At 48.9% G+C, this 18,394-nt stretch overlaps 1 protein-coding gene across 3 annotated transcripts; it reads left to right on the forward strand.

Moving 5' to 3' along the window:
- The first annotated feature begins 1,214 nt into the window (after nucleotides 1-1,214).
- Nucleotides 1,215-11,891, forward strand: CCR9 (C-C motif chemokine receptor 9). 3 transcript variants are annotated; one of them, XM_032317509.1, is made up of 3 exons: nucleotides 1,215-1,358; nucleotides 8,647-8,752; nucleotides 9,927-11,891. In XM_032317509.1, exons 2-3 carry the CDS (start codon nucleotides 8,732-8,734, stop codon nucleotides 11,001-11,003), a joined length of 1,098 nt encoding a protein of 365 aa, XP_032173400.1. In that variant the 5' UTR covers nucleotides 1,215-1,358; nucleotides 8,647-8,731; the 3' UTR covers nucleotides 11,004-11,891. The 3 variants fall into 3 exon arrangements, with proteins under 3 accessions (XP_032173400.1, XP_032173416.1, XP_032173407.1); XM_032317525.1 differs by lacking the exon at nucleotides 1,215-1,358 and adding an exon at nucleotides 7,016-7,682; XM_032317516.1 differs by lacking the exon at nucleotides 1,215-1,358 and adding an exon at nucleotides 7,707-8,532.
- The last annotated feature ends 6,503 nt before the right edge of the window (nucleotides 11,892-18,394 follow it).

An 18,394-nucleotide genomic window follows, 5' to 3' on the forward strand; every position in this document is an offset into this window, starting at 1 on the left:
ACAGTCGGCCGAGCTGCTGATGCCTCACGGTGCTCTGTGTGAACGGACGGTGACCGATGGGTCGAGCATCAGGGGACAGCCACACTCCCTGCCATTCCGGTGAGCCCACGGGATGCACAACATACTGGAGAGAGGAAACCTGTCTCCACGAGAGTGCTGCTGTGATTTTCCCCCAGAACAAAGATAAAAGAGAGGTCTTCTTTGTAATGACAGCAAGGAACTGACTTGGGTCTTTGCTCTGTTAGCAGAGGTTACCGGCTGTAGCTTCTTCTCCACGATTATCCCCCCACGCGCCCCTCCATTGCCAGGCACAGCCCCTGACCCTGGGACCTGGGAAGGGGACCACCACGTCGTGATCGAAGGCCTACCAGAGCTGGGGGCCGGAGAACTTCATCTGTAGGCCTCATTAAGAACATACCATTTCGTATGTTTAGGCTTTTACAAAAACATCATCCAAACAGCCATTGTTAATCAGATGAAACGTTGTTGTCGGTGTCTGTGTATCTGATGGAGGGTGGTCACATCGAAATGAAAGCTTACAGTATCTGACCCCAACTTTAAGGGGTCTGTGACACGCCCCCCCCAATGCTCCCTGGCTTCCTAGACAGGCATCACATGCATGACTTTCTAAAGGAGCGTCATTCAGAAGGATTTTCAGAGACCTGTGCTGCCTGCTGCAGAAGCCACTAGCCCGCAGGGCCATTGAGCTTTTCCAGTGGGGCTGCTGCTACCAAGGAACTAGTTACATTTCAATTAGTTTGATTTTGAAAAGGTCCCTGTGGCCAGTAGCCACTGTGTCTGTGTCCAGTGGGAGGGCTCTGTGGGTTTGGGTCAAGCTGTCAAGGCCACAAAGGGTGATGCGGTGATGTGCCGTGCAGGGGTGCTGGTCCCCGGCAGGTGTGGCCAGACCCCGTCCCCCGCCCCAGCCCAGCAAGCTGGCGAGGCTGAGCACCCTCCCTCAACAGCCCCTCTTTCCCCCCTTCCCCTGCAAGTAGTTGTGCTGTCTAGGAAAAGACTGTGTTCTTAGCCTCTGCCGTCCATAGACAAGTCTTCAGAAAAGATGGTTTCCCTTAGCCCAGCAGTTCTTGGTTTTTCACTTCTGGTTGCAAATCATCAGGTCTGCTGATTGCTGGAGCTACAGCTGGTGACTCCCCGTCCCCACCCTCCTGGGTCACCCCACCCGTGACAACACAGGCCGGGGGTAGCTGACTTCCTTTATAGTGTTTTTGCAAAGTTGCCTGCACAGAACCCACAGAAGCCTTGTCCCTCATCCCAGGCAGAGAGCAGACTAGCCTTCTTCCTCTACACGGAGCTGGTGGGGCCAGCTTCTCCTGGAGCCTCGCCCGCTGCCCTCCGCAGTGAGTATCACCTTTCTCCTCTGCACGTTCCCAGGTCTCCCGTGCCCTCCCTTGTGCATTGCCTCGATGGCTTTTGCTTATCTGTCCAGTGTTCATGAGTGCCAGACACTTTGCTAGAAGCTTCCAGGGAGGCAAAGGTGAATCAGGTAGTGGCTTGCCCAGGCTTCAAGGATGAGTAATAAGATACCTTCCCACCCACACATGGGAAGTAAAGATTCAAGGCAGTCTGTTCTGTGATTTGTACCTTACAGGAGGGAGAAGCCAGCACTCGGGCAGGTGACAAGAAGAGGGTCAGGACTAGGAAAGTAAAACCCCCAGACAGGCCTTGGGTCTAAGAGTCTGACCCATGGAAAGATGTCTGGGGTGGCATTCTCTGTAGCAGCGAGAAATTAGAAACAAGCAAAGTTTGCACCAGGATGTGACTGGTTAAGTGAACTATGGTGTAGCCGGACGATGGAACACCCCACAGCTGTCAAGTCTGATGACAGCTCTACGTTAATTGGCAAAAGTGGTCTGGGAAAGAGTGTTAACTAGAAAGCCGGGTCAATAATGGTTTGTGCAGCCTGATTCCCTTCCCACTGTGTGTGTGTCTGTGTGTGTGTGTGTGTCTGTGTGTGTGTGTGTGAAGTTATGTTGCAGAAAAATGTCTAAAAGGATACATCTCAGGGAGTGACCAAGAGCCAACCCAAGAAAGGGCTGTTGGAGCAGTTTTAATTGTCGTCATCGTCTTGATTTGCTCTGGGGTTGTTGTTGTTACTGCTTGTGTGTTATGAAATGTACAAAATCTCCTTTAGAATCAGAAAAAAGCAAAGCTCCTTTATTTTTTTTTTAAAGATTTTATTTATTTATTTGACAGAGAGATCACAAGTAGGCAGAGAGGCAGGCAGAGAGAGAGGAGGAAGCAGGCTCCCTGCCAAGCAGAGCGCCTGATGTGAGGTTCGATCCCAGGACCCTGAGACCATGACCTGAACTGAAGGCAGAGGCTTTAACCCACTGAGCCACCCAGGTGCCCCAAAAGCTCCTTTATTTTTAGGGACTCCTCAGTGACTACGGCTTTGTCCTTTACAACCCGCGCACCGTCTCCAGTTTCCCGGCAGCCGAGGCTCTGTAGCCGGCCAGTGTGGTAGGTGAGCTGTCGCCAAGCCTAGAGCTGGACGTTGGGGGCGGCCGCTAGCCTGCTGGAGCCCGTCTCCTCCTCCCCCTGCTGAATAAGCCCCTGGGGCTAGCTGCCTCTTTTCCCCATATCTGTCTGCTCTGAAACCTCCCACCAGGACTCTGGGCTCATAGGTTGCTCAGCGCGGCGCCCACGACAGAGCAGGGGTGGGCACCCGACCCAGGCTTGGCCTGCAGACGGCCCGGTAGACAGCTCAGAGATCCTGCTTCCAGGCCTACCAAAAAATGCAAGCGATGATTCAATCTCGGTGTAGCAAAGTGAACAAAAATCAGAGCAACACCCACGTTCCTGACTCACATTAGTGTCTGTATCCAGCTCACCCACGACGGTTGACCAGGGGGGCTGGGGCTCCATAGTGATGTTTTTCTCAAGGAAACTCTACACCCAACACAGGGGTTGAACTCATGACCCGGAGATCAAGCGTCCCAGTGTACTACTGAGTTAGCCAGCCAGGAGCCCCTTCAGGATGATTTTCACGTCAATTACTTAAGGACAGCAGAGAACAGAAAAATAACGGCTGGATGGTAATGGATGCCAGCCTAATTTTCTCAGAGTTACTTTTTTTTCCTTATTATTATTATTATTATATTTTTTAGTAAATTAACAGCTCTCCGTTCTTTCTACTACCATCAAAGCTCCTGTACACATCTGTTTTCTGACTTTCACGCCTCTGTGCATACCTTTCCCTGCCCTCGAGCAATGTTCTCTCCCCTCATTGCACATCCTGATCCTTTCCAGCCTTCAAGAGTCAGCAAAAAAATGTCACCTCCTCGAAGAAGCCCTCCTGGGTTTCTCCCACGCTGGAGTCATGACTTCCTCCTCCTGATTCCCAAACCGACGGGTAGCACTTAGCATTGCTGGTATTTGCCGCGATGACATATCCATTGTACTCGAATGTCAGCTTCTTGAGGACATGGATCAGGTCTCACACGGTGTTTAAGTGGGAGAGGTGCATCCGGTGTATCCAGTGTCAAGACACATTGAAGGAGTAGCTTGGGGGACGAAGAATGTTCCCTCCTTCTCCCGTAGCCCTCTGCATTCTGCAAAAAGCATTGCACTCGCTCCTTGCCACAAACCCTTGCAAGCCAAGGAAATCGAGGCTCGGTGAGGACATGGCCCTTCTTGCTAAGGTCCCACATGCAGAAAGAGATGGACCCAGGGACAGCTGGGGGTCTGTCGTGCTTCCCCTCACCGCACCCATTATGCTGCAGGATGCGGCCAGGCCTTTCAGATTTGAGCAGTTGTAGCTCCATAATGAGCCCATCCTGAGCACGGTGAGGAGAGACTGAGGCAGTGCTGAGCCAGAAGCTGGGGCCCTCCCAGCAGACCCGAGAGGGGCCCGCTTTCAGTATGTTTTGTTATATGTGGGTGTTTGCCTCCTTCTCAGGGGTGACGAGAAAATGAAAGCGAGCCTGGAGATTTTGCGATTGGTGCAGTAAAATCTCCCAAGAGTATTCTGATGGGAGAGGGGAGTTCTAGCTCAAGGGCCCTCGGCAGTGTCTTTTGACGGTGGCTCTAGGGAGGACTATGCTTCGATTCTACACTTTTTGGCTCTCCCTAAATTTTCCATGAGCCCGAAACACATTGAGAGGCGGCAAGATAAGCCTTCCCAAAATGCTCCTGTAGGAGCTCAAAGTTGCAAAAAGTAGCCATGGAGAATTTAATTACTATTTTTTAAAAAAGATTTTATTTATTTGACAGAGAGAGGGAGAGATCGCAAGTAGGCAGAGAGGCAGGCAGACAGAGAGGAGGAAGCAGGCTCCCCGCGGAACAGAGAGCCCGATGTAGGGCTTGATCCCAGGACTCTGGGATCATGACCTGAGCCAAGGGCAGAAGCTTGAACCCACTGAGCCACCCAGGTGTCCCAGAGAATTTAATTACTTTTAACTACTAACTGGGGCTACTTTCCAGGCCAAACAGAGAGGGCCGTGAGGGCCTTCTGGGGCCGAGCTTGGCTAACAGGTGTATGGTGTAGGGAACGGAAGCACACTGGGGCTTCTTTAAAAAAAAAAAAAAAGGTGACAGGTTATTTTTACAATAGTTCCTAAAATAAAATTTCATGCACAAAGTAAAATATTTAAATAGTTTACAAAACCTGAAGGGAAAAAAAAGAAAGTCTCACTTTCCACTGGTCATGATTGTTCAATCTCCTTCCAGAAAATGTTTCAGTACTGATAAGCACTGAAGTGTGTAACTGTTACAGATATTTAAAAAAAAAAAAAGATCTTGCAACATAGTCTTCTCTTTTGTATTGCTACCTAATACTCTTAGTGACCTCTCTTTATCAGTGTGAGGTCTAGTGCATTCTAGTTATGGACTACTTGAGTGTTATTGAAGGACGGATCAAAACATTACCAACTGCTGGTTGTTAAGGTTGTTTCTCACATCTCCCAAGGTGTATCTTTATGTTCTTTTGTGAGAATAACAATAGGGCATGTTTCCAGGGTCAAGGGCTGAGTCAGAGCTGTTGTGCCTTGTAAATTTTGACAAGAGATAGCTCTATCCTCTGAAAATGTTGTGCAGGGCAAGGGCAAGAGGGCAGGAGGGGTGCAAATATCAACCATTCTGTCTCCGTCACCAGAAAAACCTCAGAGGGCTTCACCGAGGAGGTGACATTTTTTTGCTGGCCCTTAAAAGGCTGGAGAGCATGGGGACACGTGATTTACACTCCCCACTAACTAGCTATAACTAATTATAACCAATGCCATTCTTTCTTCTTTACGTGACTTTTTTTTTCCCCCTGGGGAGTTTATTTTCTTCCATATTATTTCTTAACATCCAGTCTTCTTCTTCTTTTTTAAAATATTTTATTTATTTATTTGAGAGAGAGACAGTGAGAGAGAGCATGAAGCGAGGAGAAAGTCAGAGGGAGAAGCAGACTCCCTGTGGAGCTGGGAGCCCGATGCAGGACTTGATCCCGGGACTCCAGGATCATGACCTGAGATGAAAGCAGTCACTTAACCAACTGAGCCACCCAGGCGCCCAACATTCAGTCTTCTTATGCAGGTAGAAAGGAACCCAGTACTAGAAATATATAAAGTGTTTTCTGGCTAATGTCTCAAAAACCCCATCTTCCTGTTTCCCAACCTATAATAGAATTACATGAGCTGAGTTGGGAATTTCCACACTTAACTGGGCATTTTAAAAAAAAGAGAGAGAGAGAGAGAGAGAGATTTTCCTTCTTAAGGGCATGATTCAGAAACAAAAAGAGGGGGCGCCTGGGTGGTTCAGTGGGTTAAGCCGCTGCCTTCGGCTTGGGTCATGATCTCAGTGTCCTGGGATCGAGTCCCACGTCGGGCTCTCTGCTCAGCAGGGAGCCTGCTTCCCTTCCTCTCTCTCTCTGCCTACTTGTGATCTCTCTCTCTCTCTGTCAAATAAATAAATAAATAAATAAATCTTTAAAAAGAAAAAAAAGAAACAAAAAGAGGATGGTAAAATCAATGGGACAATGTGAAATTTGGGGGAGGGGCTATCCTCTGAGATGCTGCCAACACCCCAGCTCCCATCCAAACATCCACCCACTAATTTCAGCAACCATTGGCGGGTTTCCAATCCCAGGATTCCTTCTATATTTAATAGCTAGCACCTTAAAAAGAGCTTTCTCTCCTCTTCATTTATTTTGTCATTCATTTGCGGCAGTATGGACTCCCAGAGCCTCACAGAGTTGAATGAGCTAGAATGATTGCTTTACTTAATTTGGTGCCCAAATCACCTTCCATGTGGCTAGTGGGAGCCCCGAAGTTTGGCACCTATGTCCTTTTGACAAGCCCTCATGGTTCCTCAAACACTTGCTTCCTGATGCAATAAATAAATCAATCAATCAGCTCCAGGTTTATCTTGCAGTTTTCCTGCCCCAGCTCTGGAGTTAGACATTTCTCTAGAGTCTGCTTCCTTTTGGTGGAAGAAGGTATTTAGAAACTAAGATCTGAGCAATGACGGCTTATTCTGTTGTGTCATTGTTTTTGGGTTCTCTCAGGAGACAATACACGTGCGTATACACACAAGTTACCTAAGCTTTAAAAACATGAGTTCAGGGGCGCCTGGGTGGCTCAGTGGGTTAAGCATCTGCCTTCAGTTCAGGTCATGATCGTGGGGTCCTGGGATCGAGCCCCGCATCAGGCTTTCTGCTCAGGAGGGAACCTGCTTCTCCCTCTGCCCTTCCTCTCTGCTCATGCTCTCACTTTCATAAAGAAATAAAATCTTTATTTTTTATTTTTATTTTTCTAAAGATTTTATTTATTTATTTATTTGACAGACAGAGAGAGAGAGAACACGATCAGGGGAAGTGGGAGAGGGAGAAGCAGGCTTCCCATTGAGCAGGGAGCCTGATGTAGGCTCGATCCCAGGACCCCACGATCATGACCTGAACAGATGGCCAACTCTTAACTGACTGAGCCACCCAGATGCCCCTAAAATCTAATAAAATAAAATAAAATAAAAACTCTGTTCAATAAAATAAAATAAAAACACTTGAGCCCTCAATTCCAATAAATAGCACAAGGCACTCCAAGGCATACACTGCTGGCAAGAATGTTGCAAGGAACCAGTTCGGGCCACCTTCCTCCTCGCTTGCTAAAGGCAGGAGAGGACTCTGGGGAGGGAAGAAAACCAGAAAGTTTTCACTGTTTTTCCTTTCTTCAGTTGAACCACTGTTTTGGGGTCCAACTACAAAGAAACGGCACATATTCCAAGTATAGAATGTAAGTCCTGACTTATGTATATGCCCACGAAACCTTCCCACAATGAGCACAGCGAACATCTCCATCACCCCAAAAGGCTTCCTTGTGAGCCTTTGCACCTCCCACCCCCACGTTCTCTCCTGCCTCTTCTCTCTCTTACCAGAAAATCACTGGTCTGAGTTCTTTCACGATAGATTGCTTTGCATTTTCTAGAATTTCATGTAAGTGAATCACAAAGTATGTGCTGCCTTGGTCTGGCTTCTTTACTCAGCCTCATTATTTTGAGAGCCATCCGTGTTGCTGTGTATATCCGTTGTTCATTCTGATTCCATTGTGTGACCATGCCAATGTTCGCTTATCCCTTCCCGAGACTTGACGGACATTTGGGTTGTTTCCAGTAACGGCTCTTATAAATAAAGCTACTAGTGTGTATATCAGTCTTTTGTGGCCACATGATTGCATTTTTCTTAGGTAAGTATATGGTTACTTGATGGTTAGATCACACAGGGTAAGCGTTTGTTTAACTTTTTAAGAACCTGACAAACGATTTTCCAAAGTGGTTGCATCACACGTCAGGTACTGAAAACCACTATACTTTCAGAAAAGGAGGCTGAGTCACGATGTCGTGTTATGGAAAGGAAACCAACAGGATAGGGTTGGATCTATGAAGGGGAATTGTTTCCTTCTAGAAACTTAGGGTGTGACTCTGGACATGGTTCTTTGGAATATACTCGCTTAAGGCGTACAAAGAAATGCCTGGCTCAGGTGGAGAGATCCTTCCTTGAAGAGAGGCAAGCCGCTCTTCCCTGAGTCATATCGGGGTAGGTTTACAGAGCTTCAGAGCACATGTGAACAACAGCCAAGATTTATTTAAGTCAGCTTGGAGGCCCTTTGTGTTAGGGAACTAACTACGTTTTCTTTGCTAAACAAACCCTGGGACCTCCTTTTCCTGCTAGAGTCAGGAGATGGAGAAAATAGGGCCCATTTCCTTATCCTGGGTTTGTAAATAGAGCATGTAGGCTGGTGCTAGGGCTCTGAACCTCTCTGGGGGAGGGACCTAGCCCTTGTCTCCTGTGTCCTTGCCACCTGGTTATCCCGCAGAGTCTGGGCCCAGATGGTTCTCAAGTTGACCTCCCTCCCGTGATCTTCAGGAGCCCCCTGGTTGATAAAATAAGGGTGGAACATTTAGCAAAACAGAGCATGATTACGAAGTTACATCAAGAGAAAAAGAACTAATGTGAAAAGGACGTGCTGTAAAACATTAAGGCCCCAAAGGGCTCTCAGGGGAGCAGTCTCTCTTATTCCTATGTTAACGACCAAGGTCATTTTGAAATCGAGAATATTTGGTTTGACATCAATGTCAGGAGGACTCTAACTTCTGCTTGGGATTCTTTCTTAAGAACAAACGATTTTAACATTCAGTCTTCATCTTTAGGTATTCATTGCCGTTCTTTTGCAAGGCAGACCCCTTTTTGATCTGTGTCCTCTCTTTGGAGAAGCGAGCTTGAATCTTATCCATCATGGTGGCCACAGAATTCACAGTGAGTACATCCACATTCCTCGGGCTCCTTGAAACACACTGTCGTCTTGCCTGTTTGTGGGGGGTGGGAGGAGGTTTGTGGGAAGGAAACTGCTGCGGGGAGCGATTTCTCTGCGTGGTTTCCCTGGGCGAGATCTCTGCTGAGCTGTGCCCTGGCGGGGGCCGTTGACGCCAGCACAGAGGGCTCTGCAAACACGCAAAACCAGAAGAGCTTGGGGGTATGTGGCGAAGTGAGAGGAAAATGCTATTTGTGATTTTATTAACACGTAAGGGTGTTTATGATCTTTAACTAGATGTGCTTGCTTCTGTGTGTCTGTTCTGAAATTGAGACAAACAAGGGTGAGGGACGATCCATAATTTGGTTTAAAAAAAACACAAAACAATAAAACCCTTGGTGAGCCCATTGCTTAGGCTTCTTGCCTAACAGGACAGAGCCTTTAGAGAGACCAAAGAATGATATGTGAGTGCTCAACCTGCACAACTATACAGGGCCCATACTTAGAAGGGCCATTTGCTTGACTTCATGCTCTGCTGCCTTGAAATTCTTACCAAATTTGAGCAAAGGATCCTGAAAATGACATTGCTTGTACCAGCGCTTATGTATGTGTGTGCATGGGAGAGGGTATGGATTTGAGTTTGCGTGTGAGAGAGTGTGTGTGTTGGTGCTTCATGAGCAGAGGCTACATAGCTTTCAGAAGACTCAGAGGAATCTGGTCTTGGAAAAGTTTAGGAGCCTCTGAGGACCCCCTGGGTGTAGGGAATGGAGAGGAGAAATCAGAATCATTCAGGGTTTGATAAAAGTTTTGTGCCCATCATGGGTCCTAAAGGGCTCTGAGCACTTGCCACATGTCCTGTCACTGTTGGTTTGCTTGTGTGTGCCCTCGCTAGGATGTGGGTTCCACAAGCGGGAGCCATGTCTGACTCAGCGGCGGCTGCGGTGTTAGCGTGCACACAGCCCTGACATAGCCTCAGCGCACGATAACATTCATTGAATATAGAAATCTGTCGGGTGATCCAGACAGATGCTCTCAGAAATGCCTGCTTTCCACTCATACGTGTCTCTGTCTCATCATAGACTTTTGGGATGGGGAGGACCACGTGGCCCATGCCTCTGTCATTCCACCATCTTCCAAAGGCTTGTCCTTAACCAAACGGTATCCAATATCTCCTTGCAGACCTTCTTCTCTAACATATCTGACGACTACAGCTACCCCTCCACGTCTACCATGGATGATGACTTTGAGAACACTTTCTGTGAGAAAAGCCACGTCAGGCAGTTTGCGAGCTACTTCCTCCCCCCCTTGTACTGGCTTGTGTTCATCGTGGGCGCCGTGGGCAACAGTCTGGTCATCCTTGTCTACTGCTACTGCACACGGGTCAAGACCATGACCGACATGTTCCTCTTGAATCTGGCAATCGCCGACCTTCTCTTTCTCATCACCCTTCCCTTCTGGGCCATTGCTGCTGCCGACCAGTGGCGGTTCCAGCCCTTCCTGTGCAATGTGGTCAACAGCTTGTACAAGATGAACTTCTACAGCTGCGTGCTGTTGATCATGTGCATCAGCGTGGACCGGTACATCGCCATCGCTCAGGCCATGAGAGCCCAGACCTGGAGGCAGAAAAGGCTCCTGTACAGCAAAATGATTTGCCTCACCGTCTGGATAGTGGCAGCCATGCTCTGCATCCCAGAAATCCTGTACAGTCAACTCAGGAAGCAACTGGACATTACCATCTGCACCATGGTTTACCCCAGCGACCAGAGCACCAGAGTGAAGTCCACAGTCTTGACCCTGAAGGTCCTCCTGGGCTTCTTCCTCCCTTTCGTGGTCATGGCGTGCTGTTACACCATCATCATTCACACTCTGTTACAAGCCAGGAAGTCCTCCAAGCACAAGGCCCTGAAGGTGACCATCACGGTCCTTACGGTCTTTGTCCTGTCTCAGTTCCCCTACAACTGCATTCTGTTGGTGCAGACCATCGATGCCTACACCATGTTCATTTCCGACTGTGCCATTTCCATCAACATTGACATCTGCTTCCAGGTCACTCAAACCATTGCCTTCTTCCACAGTTGCCTGAACCCCGTCCTCTACGTCTTTGTGGGCGAGAGATTCCGCCGGGATCTCATAAAGACCCTGAAGAACTTGGGTTGCATCAGCCAGGCACAGTGGGTCTCATTCACGAGGAGAGAGGGAAGCGTGAAGCTATCATCCATGCTGCTGGAGACGACCTCTGGTGCTCTCTCCTACTGAGGGGTCTCCGCTCCGACATGGATGGCCCTTTTCGGAAATTACGAGAAATACGGGGGTACACCTGTGCCACGTGCAACTGGAGGGAAACCAATGAAGAAGAAGAAGAAGGAAGTGGGGATAAAGACAAACCCGGAAAGGGATAAATTTGGACGATTACTTTAGTTAGAATTTCCAAGCCAGAGTTTTCCAAACTGACTGGCTGTCCACTGAGACTGTTGCTTGGCTCTTGGCTACAATGGCTGCAGTTTTCAAAGGAGGACTAACACCTGGTCCCGCAGACCCCCCCGGCTTTTTGCCACCTGACGGAGCATTGATGCGGCTGACCTTGGAAGGGTTTCTGTAACTCCTGCCGGGTTGACCTGCCCGAGGACTCTGCTTGTCCACTCGTGTCACAGGGGTGGGTCAGCCTGCGGGGAGACCCCGAGAGCCCAAGTTGGCAGAACCGGCTCTGGCTCTGTCTTGGGCGCACTCTGCCGAGTGGCTTCTGGGATGGTCTGCTTCGTCTCCTCCCTATAAAACGAGTTAGTTTTATTGAGCCTCTTTTTTTCTGAGCTTGCTGGAAGGATATATGCCTCCCTGCTGCTTCTCTTTTTCTTATTGTACAGTGCTGACCTGTCCAAAGGCTTCCAATTCTGAGATGAGGCTGGGGAAAAAAAAAAAAAAAGTAATGCAGCTCACTTTTGCTTTGTGTCTTCTATCTCACCTGTGAAAATGTTTTATATACCAGAAAAAGTGCTTTTTGACGATTGTGTAAAATACTCATTACTGGTCACTTTCTTTGTCATTTCTGTATTTTAGAAGTGCCCCGTGAGAGGTCCCGTAGCCACATTAGAGTGTGAAGAACAGATCAGGATAAGGAAATAAAATCTCTGAAACACTTTAAAGCCATCTGGATTGCAGGTTGTGTTGTGTTTTGTTTTGTTTTTTCTTTTCACTTTTTATGAATTCAAGCTAACGCAGGGCGTCTGGGTGACTCAGTCAGTTAAGTATCTGACTCTCGATTTCGGCTCAGGTCATGATCTCAGGGTGGTGAGATCAAAGCCCGCAGGGGGCTCCCTGCTTGGTGGGGCGGTCCACTTGGGATTCTCTCTCTCCCTCTCCCTCTGCTCCCCCCTCTCAAGTAAATAAATTCTTTAAAAAATAAAATAATTAAAATATTAAAAATACTTAAAAAATAAAAAATAATTCAAGTTAATTAACATGTAGTGTATTATTAGTTTCAGGGCCAGAGTCCACTCATCACTTGCCTACAATGCTCAGAGCTCACCACAAGTGTCTCCTTAATGCCCATCCCCCAGTAACCCTACCCCACCCCCACTTCTCTTTGGGTGCTTTTTTTTTTTTTTAAGGTTTAATTAATTTATTTATTTGACAGAGAAAGAGAGGGAGAGAGAGTGTGTGAGCACAAAAGCAAGGTGAGCAGCAGACAAAGGGAGAAGCAGACTTCCAGAAGAGCAAGGAGCCCAACTCAGGGCTCTATCCCAGGACCCCAGGATCATGACCTGAGCCAAAGGCAGATGCTTAACTGACTGAGCCACCCAGGGGTCCCTGGGTGCCTGGTTTTTATCTCTTCTCTGGCCAAGCTTATTTCCCAGGTTTGTCCCAATCAGTCCAGTGGAATTTCCAAGGGGGACTATTCGAGGGGGACACAGAGAACTGGGTTTTGACACTTGGTCTCAGGGAGGCATCGCTGGGGTTTCAGTCCCAAGAGTGGCTTCCAAAGGGGGCACAGATGCCCTGGACTCTGCCACATCCTCCTTCTCCTACCTGTCCAAGCAGTAGAGGGAGCACAAACGGGGCAGCAACGCGCAGGCTTTGCTAACCCGTCCTACGTACGGGCAGCTGAGGGGTAAGTAAGCGTCTGTCTGGGACCAGCACAGCGACATGTGTCCTCCTGCAAAAAACACCACTTACAGTCGAGGGGAGGGTGACATCCCCAAGGCCAGTGTATGGACAGAGCCATTGCTCGGCTACCATTTCCAGGAGACCCCGGGTGGCTTTTAAGGAAATCAGGAGAATAAGCAACAAGCACGGGACACACCTGAATAACATGGTGCCACGAGGTGGAAAGAACACGACTGGGGTTGGCATTTCCATTCAGTGCCCTTCTGATGCTGCGCTTCTCTGACCACGCGTCACGGGGGCCGCGGGGGAGCTGAGGATGTGGGGAGGGGTGGGGGGGGAAGGGGCTGAGCCCTGATCGTGCCTCCTAGGTCTACACTCAGCCTGGAGTTATTTAAGACACATCAGAATGGGTATTTTTTTATGAGTTGAGAGGTCGTGTGTTTTTGACCAATGCACGTTAGTTGGGAAAAACAAAACAAAACAGAACAAAAAACCCCCCAAATGCTAGAGAACAAATACCCTGAGAACGACAAACCCTGGGTAGCCCCCAATTCACAATGGTCATGCCTGCTTCCAAGGGCTTCCTTTAGGACATGACTGTCCCTACTGGCCCAGACCTAACAGAGCTCCAATCTGGGATTAGACGGGCTGCCATTGAACCCCACGGTGAAGATTTTAAGTACTTTTTACGGAAAATTATCTTGGTTTTTGAATGATTGCATAAACAGAACCATGTTACATTCAGACGAATCTAGGTTTTGGTAGCAGATTTATCCTAAGATAAAAACACTGGAAGAGCCAACACGGGGAAACCCATTAAGAACCATGACTCACCGGACATTTCCAGAAAATACGCTGTGTGAGTACTTCTTGAAATAAAGATAAAAGAGGATTATCGTATCAAATTATGGTTGATGAGAACTTCATAAACGGAAAAAAAATTAAGAAACTGAATGAAAGATGGTGTGTTTTCATGATCAAAAAAGAAATCATCTTCTTTTTTTCCTACCAAAAAATTTCTAAAAACTAATTCTAAGTCCACCCGTCACCACAGGTGCATTCCAGCAGGCTGGTTGTTTTGACACAGTCCCCTCGGATGACTGGAGATTCATTCTGTTGGGGCTGTCTTTCAGGCCTGTGGAACATTCGTTTGTTCGGCAAACACTGGTGTGTATACTGTGAGCCGGACCCTCTCTCCTCACCGAGGCGATAAGAGATTCGCGATAGCCCATTCCCTCAAGATGCTAACCTGGAAATACGGAAGAGCCAGGCACCGTGTTGGCTCAGACACAGAGGACAGCATGCAAAGCTCTGGTGCTGTCCCTTGGCTGAGACGCGTGAAGAGGGCCTCATACGGCTGACAGACTGGTTTGTAGATCGTTCCGGGGACAAGCTGTGCATGGCAGCCCCTCTGGGTGGCCTCTGAACGAGCATCTTGGTGTGTGTTCTGGACCCACTGCAGGATCCAAACTTCCTCCCCCCACACATGATGCCTGGTGTGAGTTAGATACACTATGTTGAACAGGTAACCTTGTTAAAATTAAAAGTGGTCATTTCTCAAATGTGTAGTTTGTACGTCAGACCTTGGCTGCCAGAGAACTTTGAAGAAAAGAGAGCTTGGCAACCTTGAGCAACATGCCCTTTAGGTCCTTAGGGTAGTAATGGCGTCTTGTTCCCTACGGGCAGCCTGACAGGAGCAGGTGGTCAAGGAAGGGCCGGCTAGAGCGGGACTAGATACAGTGCCTTCCTGTGGCCTGGCGAGAGGCTCGGGTGGCTGCCTGTTGGCTCCCGTGGGACAGGCGTGTGCTTATAATGTCTTCCTTTTGGCCATAGCCATTGTTATAAATGGTTCTGCGCAAGGAAGCCACCAGCCCCGGAGAGCCGCTTCCGTTGCCCTGGTGGCCCTTCTCTGGAGGCCGTAACCAATGTAGTGTGGTGGTGATGGGCAGTGGGTCTACCATGGGCTTCAAGGCCCCGGGAAGGCTGTCAGGAAGCATGAAACCTTTGGACACCGACTTCCTGCTCCAGTAAATGAAAAGCTGCTCCGTGTGTCCAGATGGCTCTTTGGTATTTGTAGTCTTTGAACGGTGGCTTGGCGTCCCAATCCTGACTTGGTCTCATACACTGAAGCTTCCCATGGGGCCAGGTCATGGGATGAGCAAAGTGTCCCCCTCCTCCCCCTACACCCCGGCTCTGGTGCACGAGGACCTTTATCACGTGCGGGATGACTGTGGCCCCGGGCAGGGGAGCAAGAGCCCTGCCCAGGCTTCCATTTTATCCTGGGCCCTCCACTCCTGGCTTCATGCGGTCACTCTTACTGTTGAGTTGTTGCCCCTCTGGGTGACTGTAGAGAAACATTAATTTAACAACGTTGTGATGACTCGAGCTCATAGGAACTGGGCATTTGGTTGGTCACTGCGGAAAACTGAGACAGCCATGAGCTGATGTGAATTTGTTTTCAAATTTTAAAGATTCTATTTATTTATTTGTCCGAGAGCACAAGTGGCGGGAGAGGCAGGCAGAGGGAGAGGGAGAAGCAAGCTCCCTGCAGAGCAAGGAGCCCAATGCAGGACTCGATCCCAGGACGCTGGGATCATGACTGGAGCCGAAGGCAGATGCCTTCATGTAATAAAATAAATAAAACAGGGGTACCTGGGTGGCTCATTTGGTTAAGCTACTGCCTTCGGCTCCGGTCAGGATCCCCGGAGCCCTGGGATCGAGTCCCACATCGGGCTCCCTGCTTGACAGGGAGTCTGCTTCTCCCGCTGACCTTTCTCCCCGTATGCTCCCTCTCATTCTCTCTCTCTCAAATAAATAAATAAAATATTAAAAATAATAATAATAATAAAAATAACTCTATGGTATAGCAGATCTACCTTGGTACCACTCCCCCCCACCAAAACCTGGACAGATCCCCCATCCTCATTTCCAGGGGGAGCCACTGTGAAGTTTCCAGTGTCTCCTTCCAGAAACATGGACAACACCATCCCCTGTGTCGTCTTCCGGGGTGCGGGCATGCGCTCCTTCCAGCCACCGCCTGCGTGACATCATCTTCCTTGCTGTTGCTGTCATAGACGATGCATCTGTGGGAAGTCCCATGCGTGGCATGGTGTACATAGTTTGGGGTGCCTGGAGGAGAAAGCAAGTGTTTTCCCGAGGTTGGTGGGACTGGGGCGAAGGGAAGGTACAAGAAGGACAGATCTCCAGGCTCCGAGGTGGTCTCTGTCCCCTGTGGTCCCCGCACCACCTTGCCATGCTCCCGCTGAGAGCAGTCTCTCTACCCATGCCTCAAATCTGGGCTGGCCTCACTGCTTGCTCTGGTCTCCAGCGTACGGTCGAAGGGACAGTTCTGAGAGACCGTGAGGCTGTGCGTGTGCCTTGGCTGTTCTGGAAACCTGCCCAGTCTTCACCTGAACCAGCCTGGCCATCCTGCTGGGGGTGGGGGAGACCATGAGGAGCATACCACGGTCCCCTGTGCGAGGCTACTGTAGACCAGCCGGTGCCCCCCTCGCCCCTCCTGCACCCACCCCCTGACAGATGCGAGAGGGAGCCCAGTCGCCACCCGACGATAGCCAGCCGACTGCCAGACAGGGAGAGCTCGGATGATGGGCTCCTGACCTCAGCAATCGGCACGCGTCAGTCCCCAAGAACGCCTGCGTCAACCTGCAGGTCTGGGAAGCTAAATAAGGGCTTCGGGTCTAGGCCACTGGTTTTGAGGTTGCTTGTTATGCAGAATTATCGTGAGAGTAAATAACCCATCCAGCCCTTTGTGTGGAGGATGGCGCCCAGTTAGGGTGTGAAGGTCAAGGACTGCCACAGCAAACCCTGCTGTAGGGAAGAGGTATTTTTTCTTTTTTCTTTTTTTTTTTTTAAATCACTGGATAATCTGCATTCTGGTAAAATGAAATGGTTTTAGAGAAAACTGCTCCCACTGTCATCTCAGCACAGTGCAGCGGCTGTGACAAGCTCTATAAACGGTTCAGCCTTCCCAGCCACCCCCCAGGTCTCGGGGTGACGTAGGGCCAGAGCCTGCGAGATTGACTGTATTTCCTACCGACGGTTACTAACAACCCAGGGCTATGATGAGCTGATCTGCTTCTTTTTTTTTTTTTTCCACAAAGACCTGCCAGTTCCTTAACCTTTTTTTTTTTTTTTTTTTAAAGATTTTATTTATTTATCAGAGAGAGAAAAGGGGAGAGAGCAAGCACAGGCAGACAGAGAAGCAGGCAGAGACAGAGGGAGAAGCAGGCTCCCTGCCGAGCAAGGAGCCCAATGTGGGACTCGATCCCAGGACGCTGGGATCATGACCTGAGCCGAAGGCAGTTGCTTAACCCACAGAGCCACCCAGGCGTCCCTCCTTAATCTTTTTTATCCCCTCTCATGTACTCCTTGGGCATCTGATAAAGCCGACTGCCCCCTTCTCAGAATGTTGTAAAATGAATAAAATAAAACATAAAGGATTACAAAGAAAATGTCAGTTGAGGTACAATTCTCTAAAAATTAGAACAGATGTATGAACGAGTAACATACATGCCTTTTTTAAAAATTAAAAAAATTATTTTATTTTTAATTAAAAAAAATTTTTTTTAATTTAAATTTATTTGACAGACAGAGATCACAGGTAGACAGAGATCACAGGCAGGCAGAGAGGCAGGCAGAGAGAGAGGAAGAAGTAGGCTCCTGCCGAGCAGAGAGCCTGATGCAGGGCTCGATCCCAGGACCCTGGGATCATGACTCGAGCCGAAGGCAGAGGCTCTAACCCACTGAGCCACCCAGGCGCCGCCTACATGCCTTTTATTATTAATGCATCACTTAGGCTCTATGAGCAGGTCTAATGACAGCCGTCGTTTCAGAGTGGCGATGACATTTTGAGAGTCATCGCTCTCGTTAGGTAGGAAAATACCTGTCCATTTCACTGGTGACAAAATCACAGGTCTTGTTGACATATACTAGGGCGACATGGTCTTTGTATTCACGGTGGGGGGAAGAGCTATATTTTAGTTCTAAGTTGGGGGACAGTGGGCATTCCCCCACCCCATCCACGTTCACGGGCCTTCTGAATTCTGGGGATGGGCCCGGTGAGGAGCCCAGGTTTGGCCTGATCTCCTCCAAAGTGCATCCATCAGTACCGAACTCCTATTTCTTCCTGTAATCCTTGCATTTTGGGCAGGAGGGGGACCACTTTGGATTTGGGGGAGGGAATGTTTTTCCGTTTAGAAATGATCTGCCGGTTAGCACTATGTCCTTGGAGACAGACGCAAGCCATGAGTGAAATCATGGTCACGAGAGCTCAGCACAGTTTTCTTTCACGTATTGGTGGAGAAGCAGCTTCTTCTCCAAGAACGAAATCTCCACCTCTGCCTCCCCCACTCCCCCCCATCCCCGCAGTGCTTGGCCCAGTGGGCAGAGGGAGAAGTCCTGGTTCCGTGATTTAAGGGTCCCTGGTGGAATAAAATCTGGGGATGGATCCACGAGCTTGGTTTACCCCTTTCCTCAAGGTCTAACCAGAGCGGTGACACGACAGCGACCCTCAAGGACCTGCTCAG

Source organism: Mustela erminea, chromosome 1 (assembly GCF_009829155.1).
Source record: "Mustela erminea isolate mMusErm1 chromosome 1, mMusErm1.Pri, whole genome shotgun sequence".
Classification (NCBI taxonomy): domain Eukaryota; kingdom Metazoa; phylum Chordata; class Mammalia; order Carnivora; family Mustelidae; genus Mustela; species Mustela erminea.

What these genes read in the sequence shown, in the direction of transcription:
- CCR9 (XM_032317509.1), top strand. Translation starts at nt 8,732, where the DNA reads ATGGTGGCCACAGAATTCACA. An exon ending in TGGTGGCCACAGAATTCACA is followed by an intron (nt 8,753 to 9,926) that starts GTGAGTACATCC and finishes ATCTCCTTGCAG; the next exon opens with ACCTTCTTCTCTAACATATC.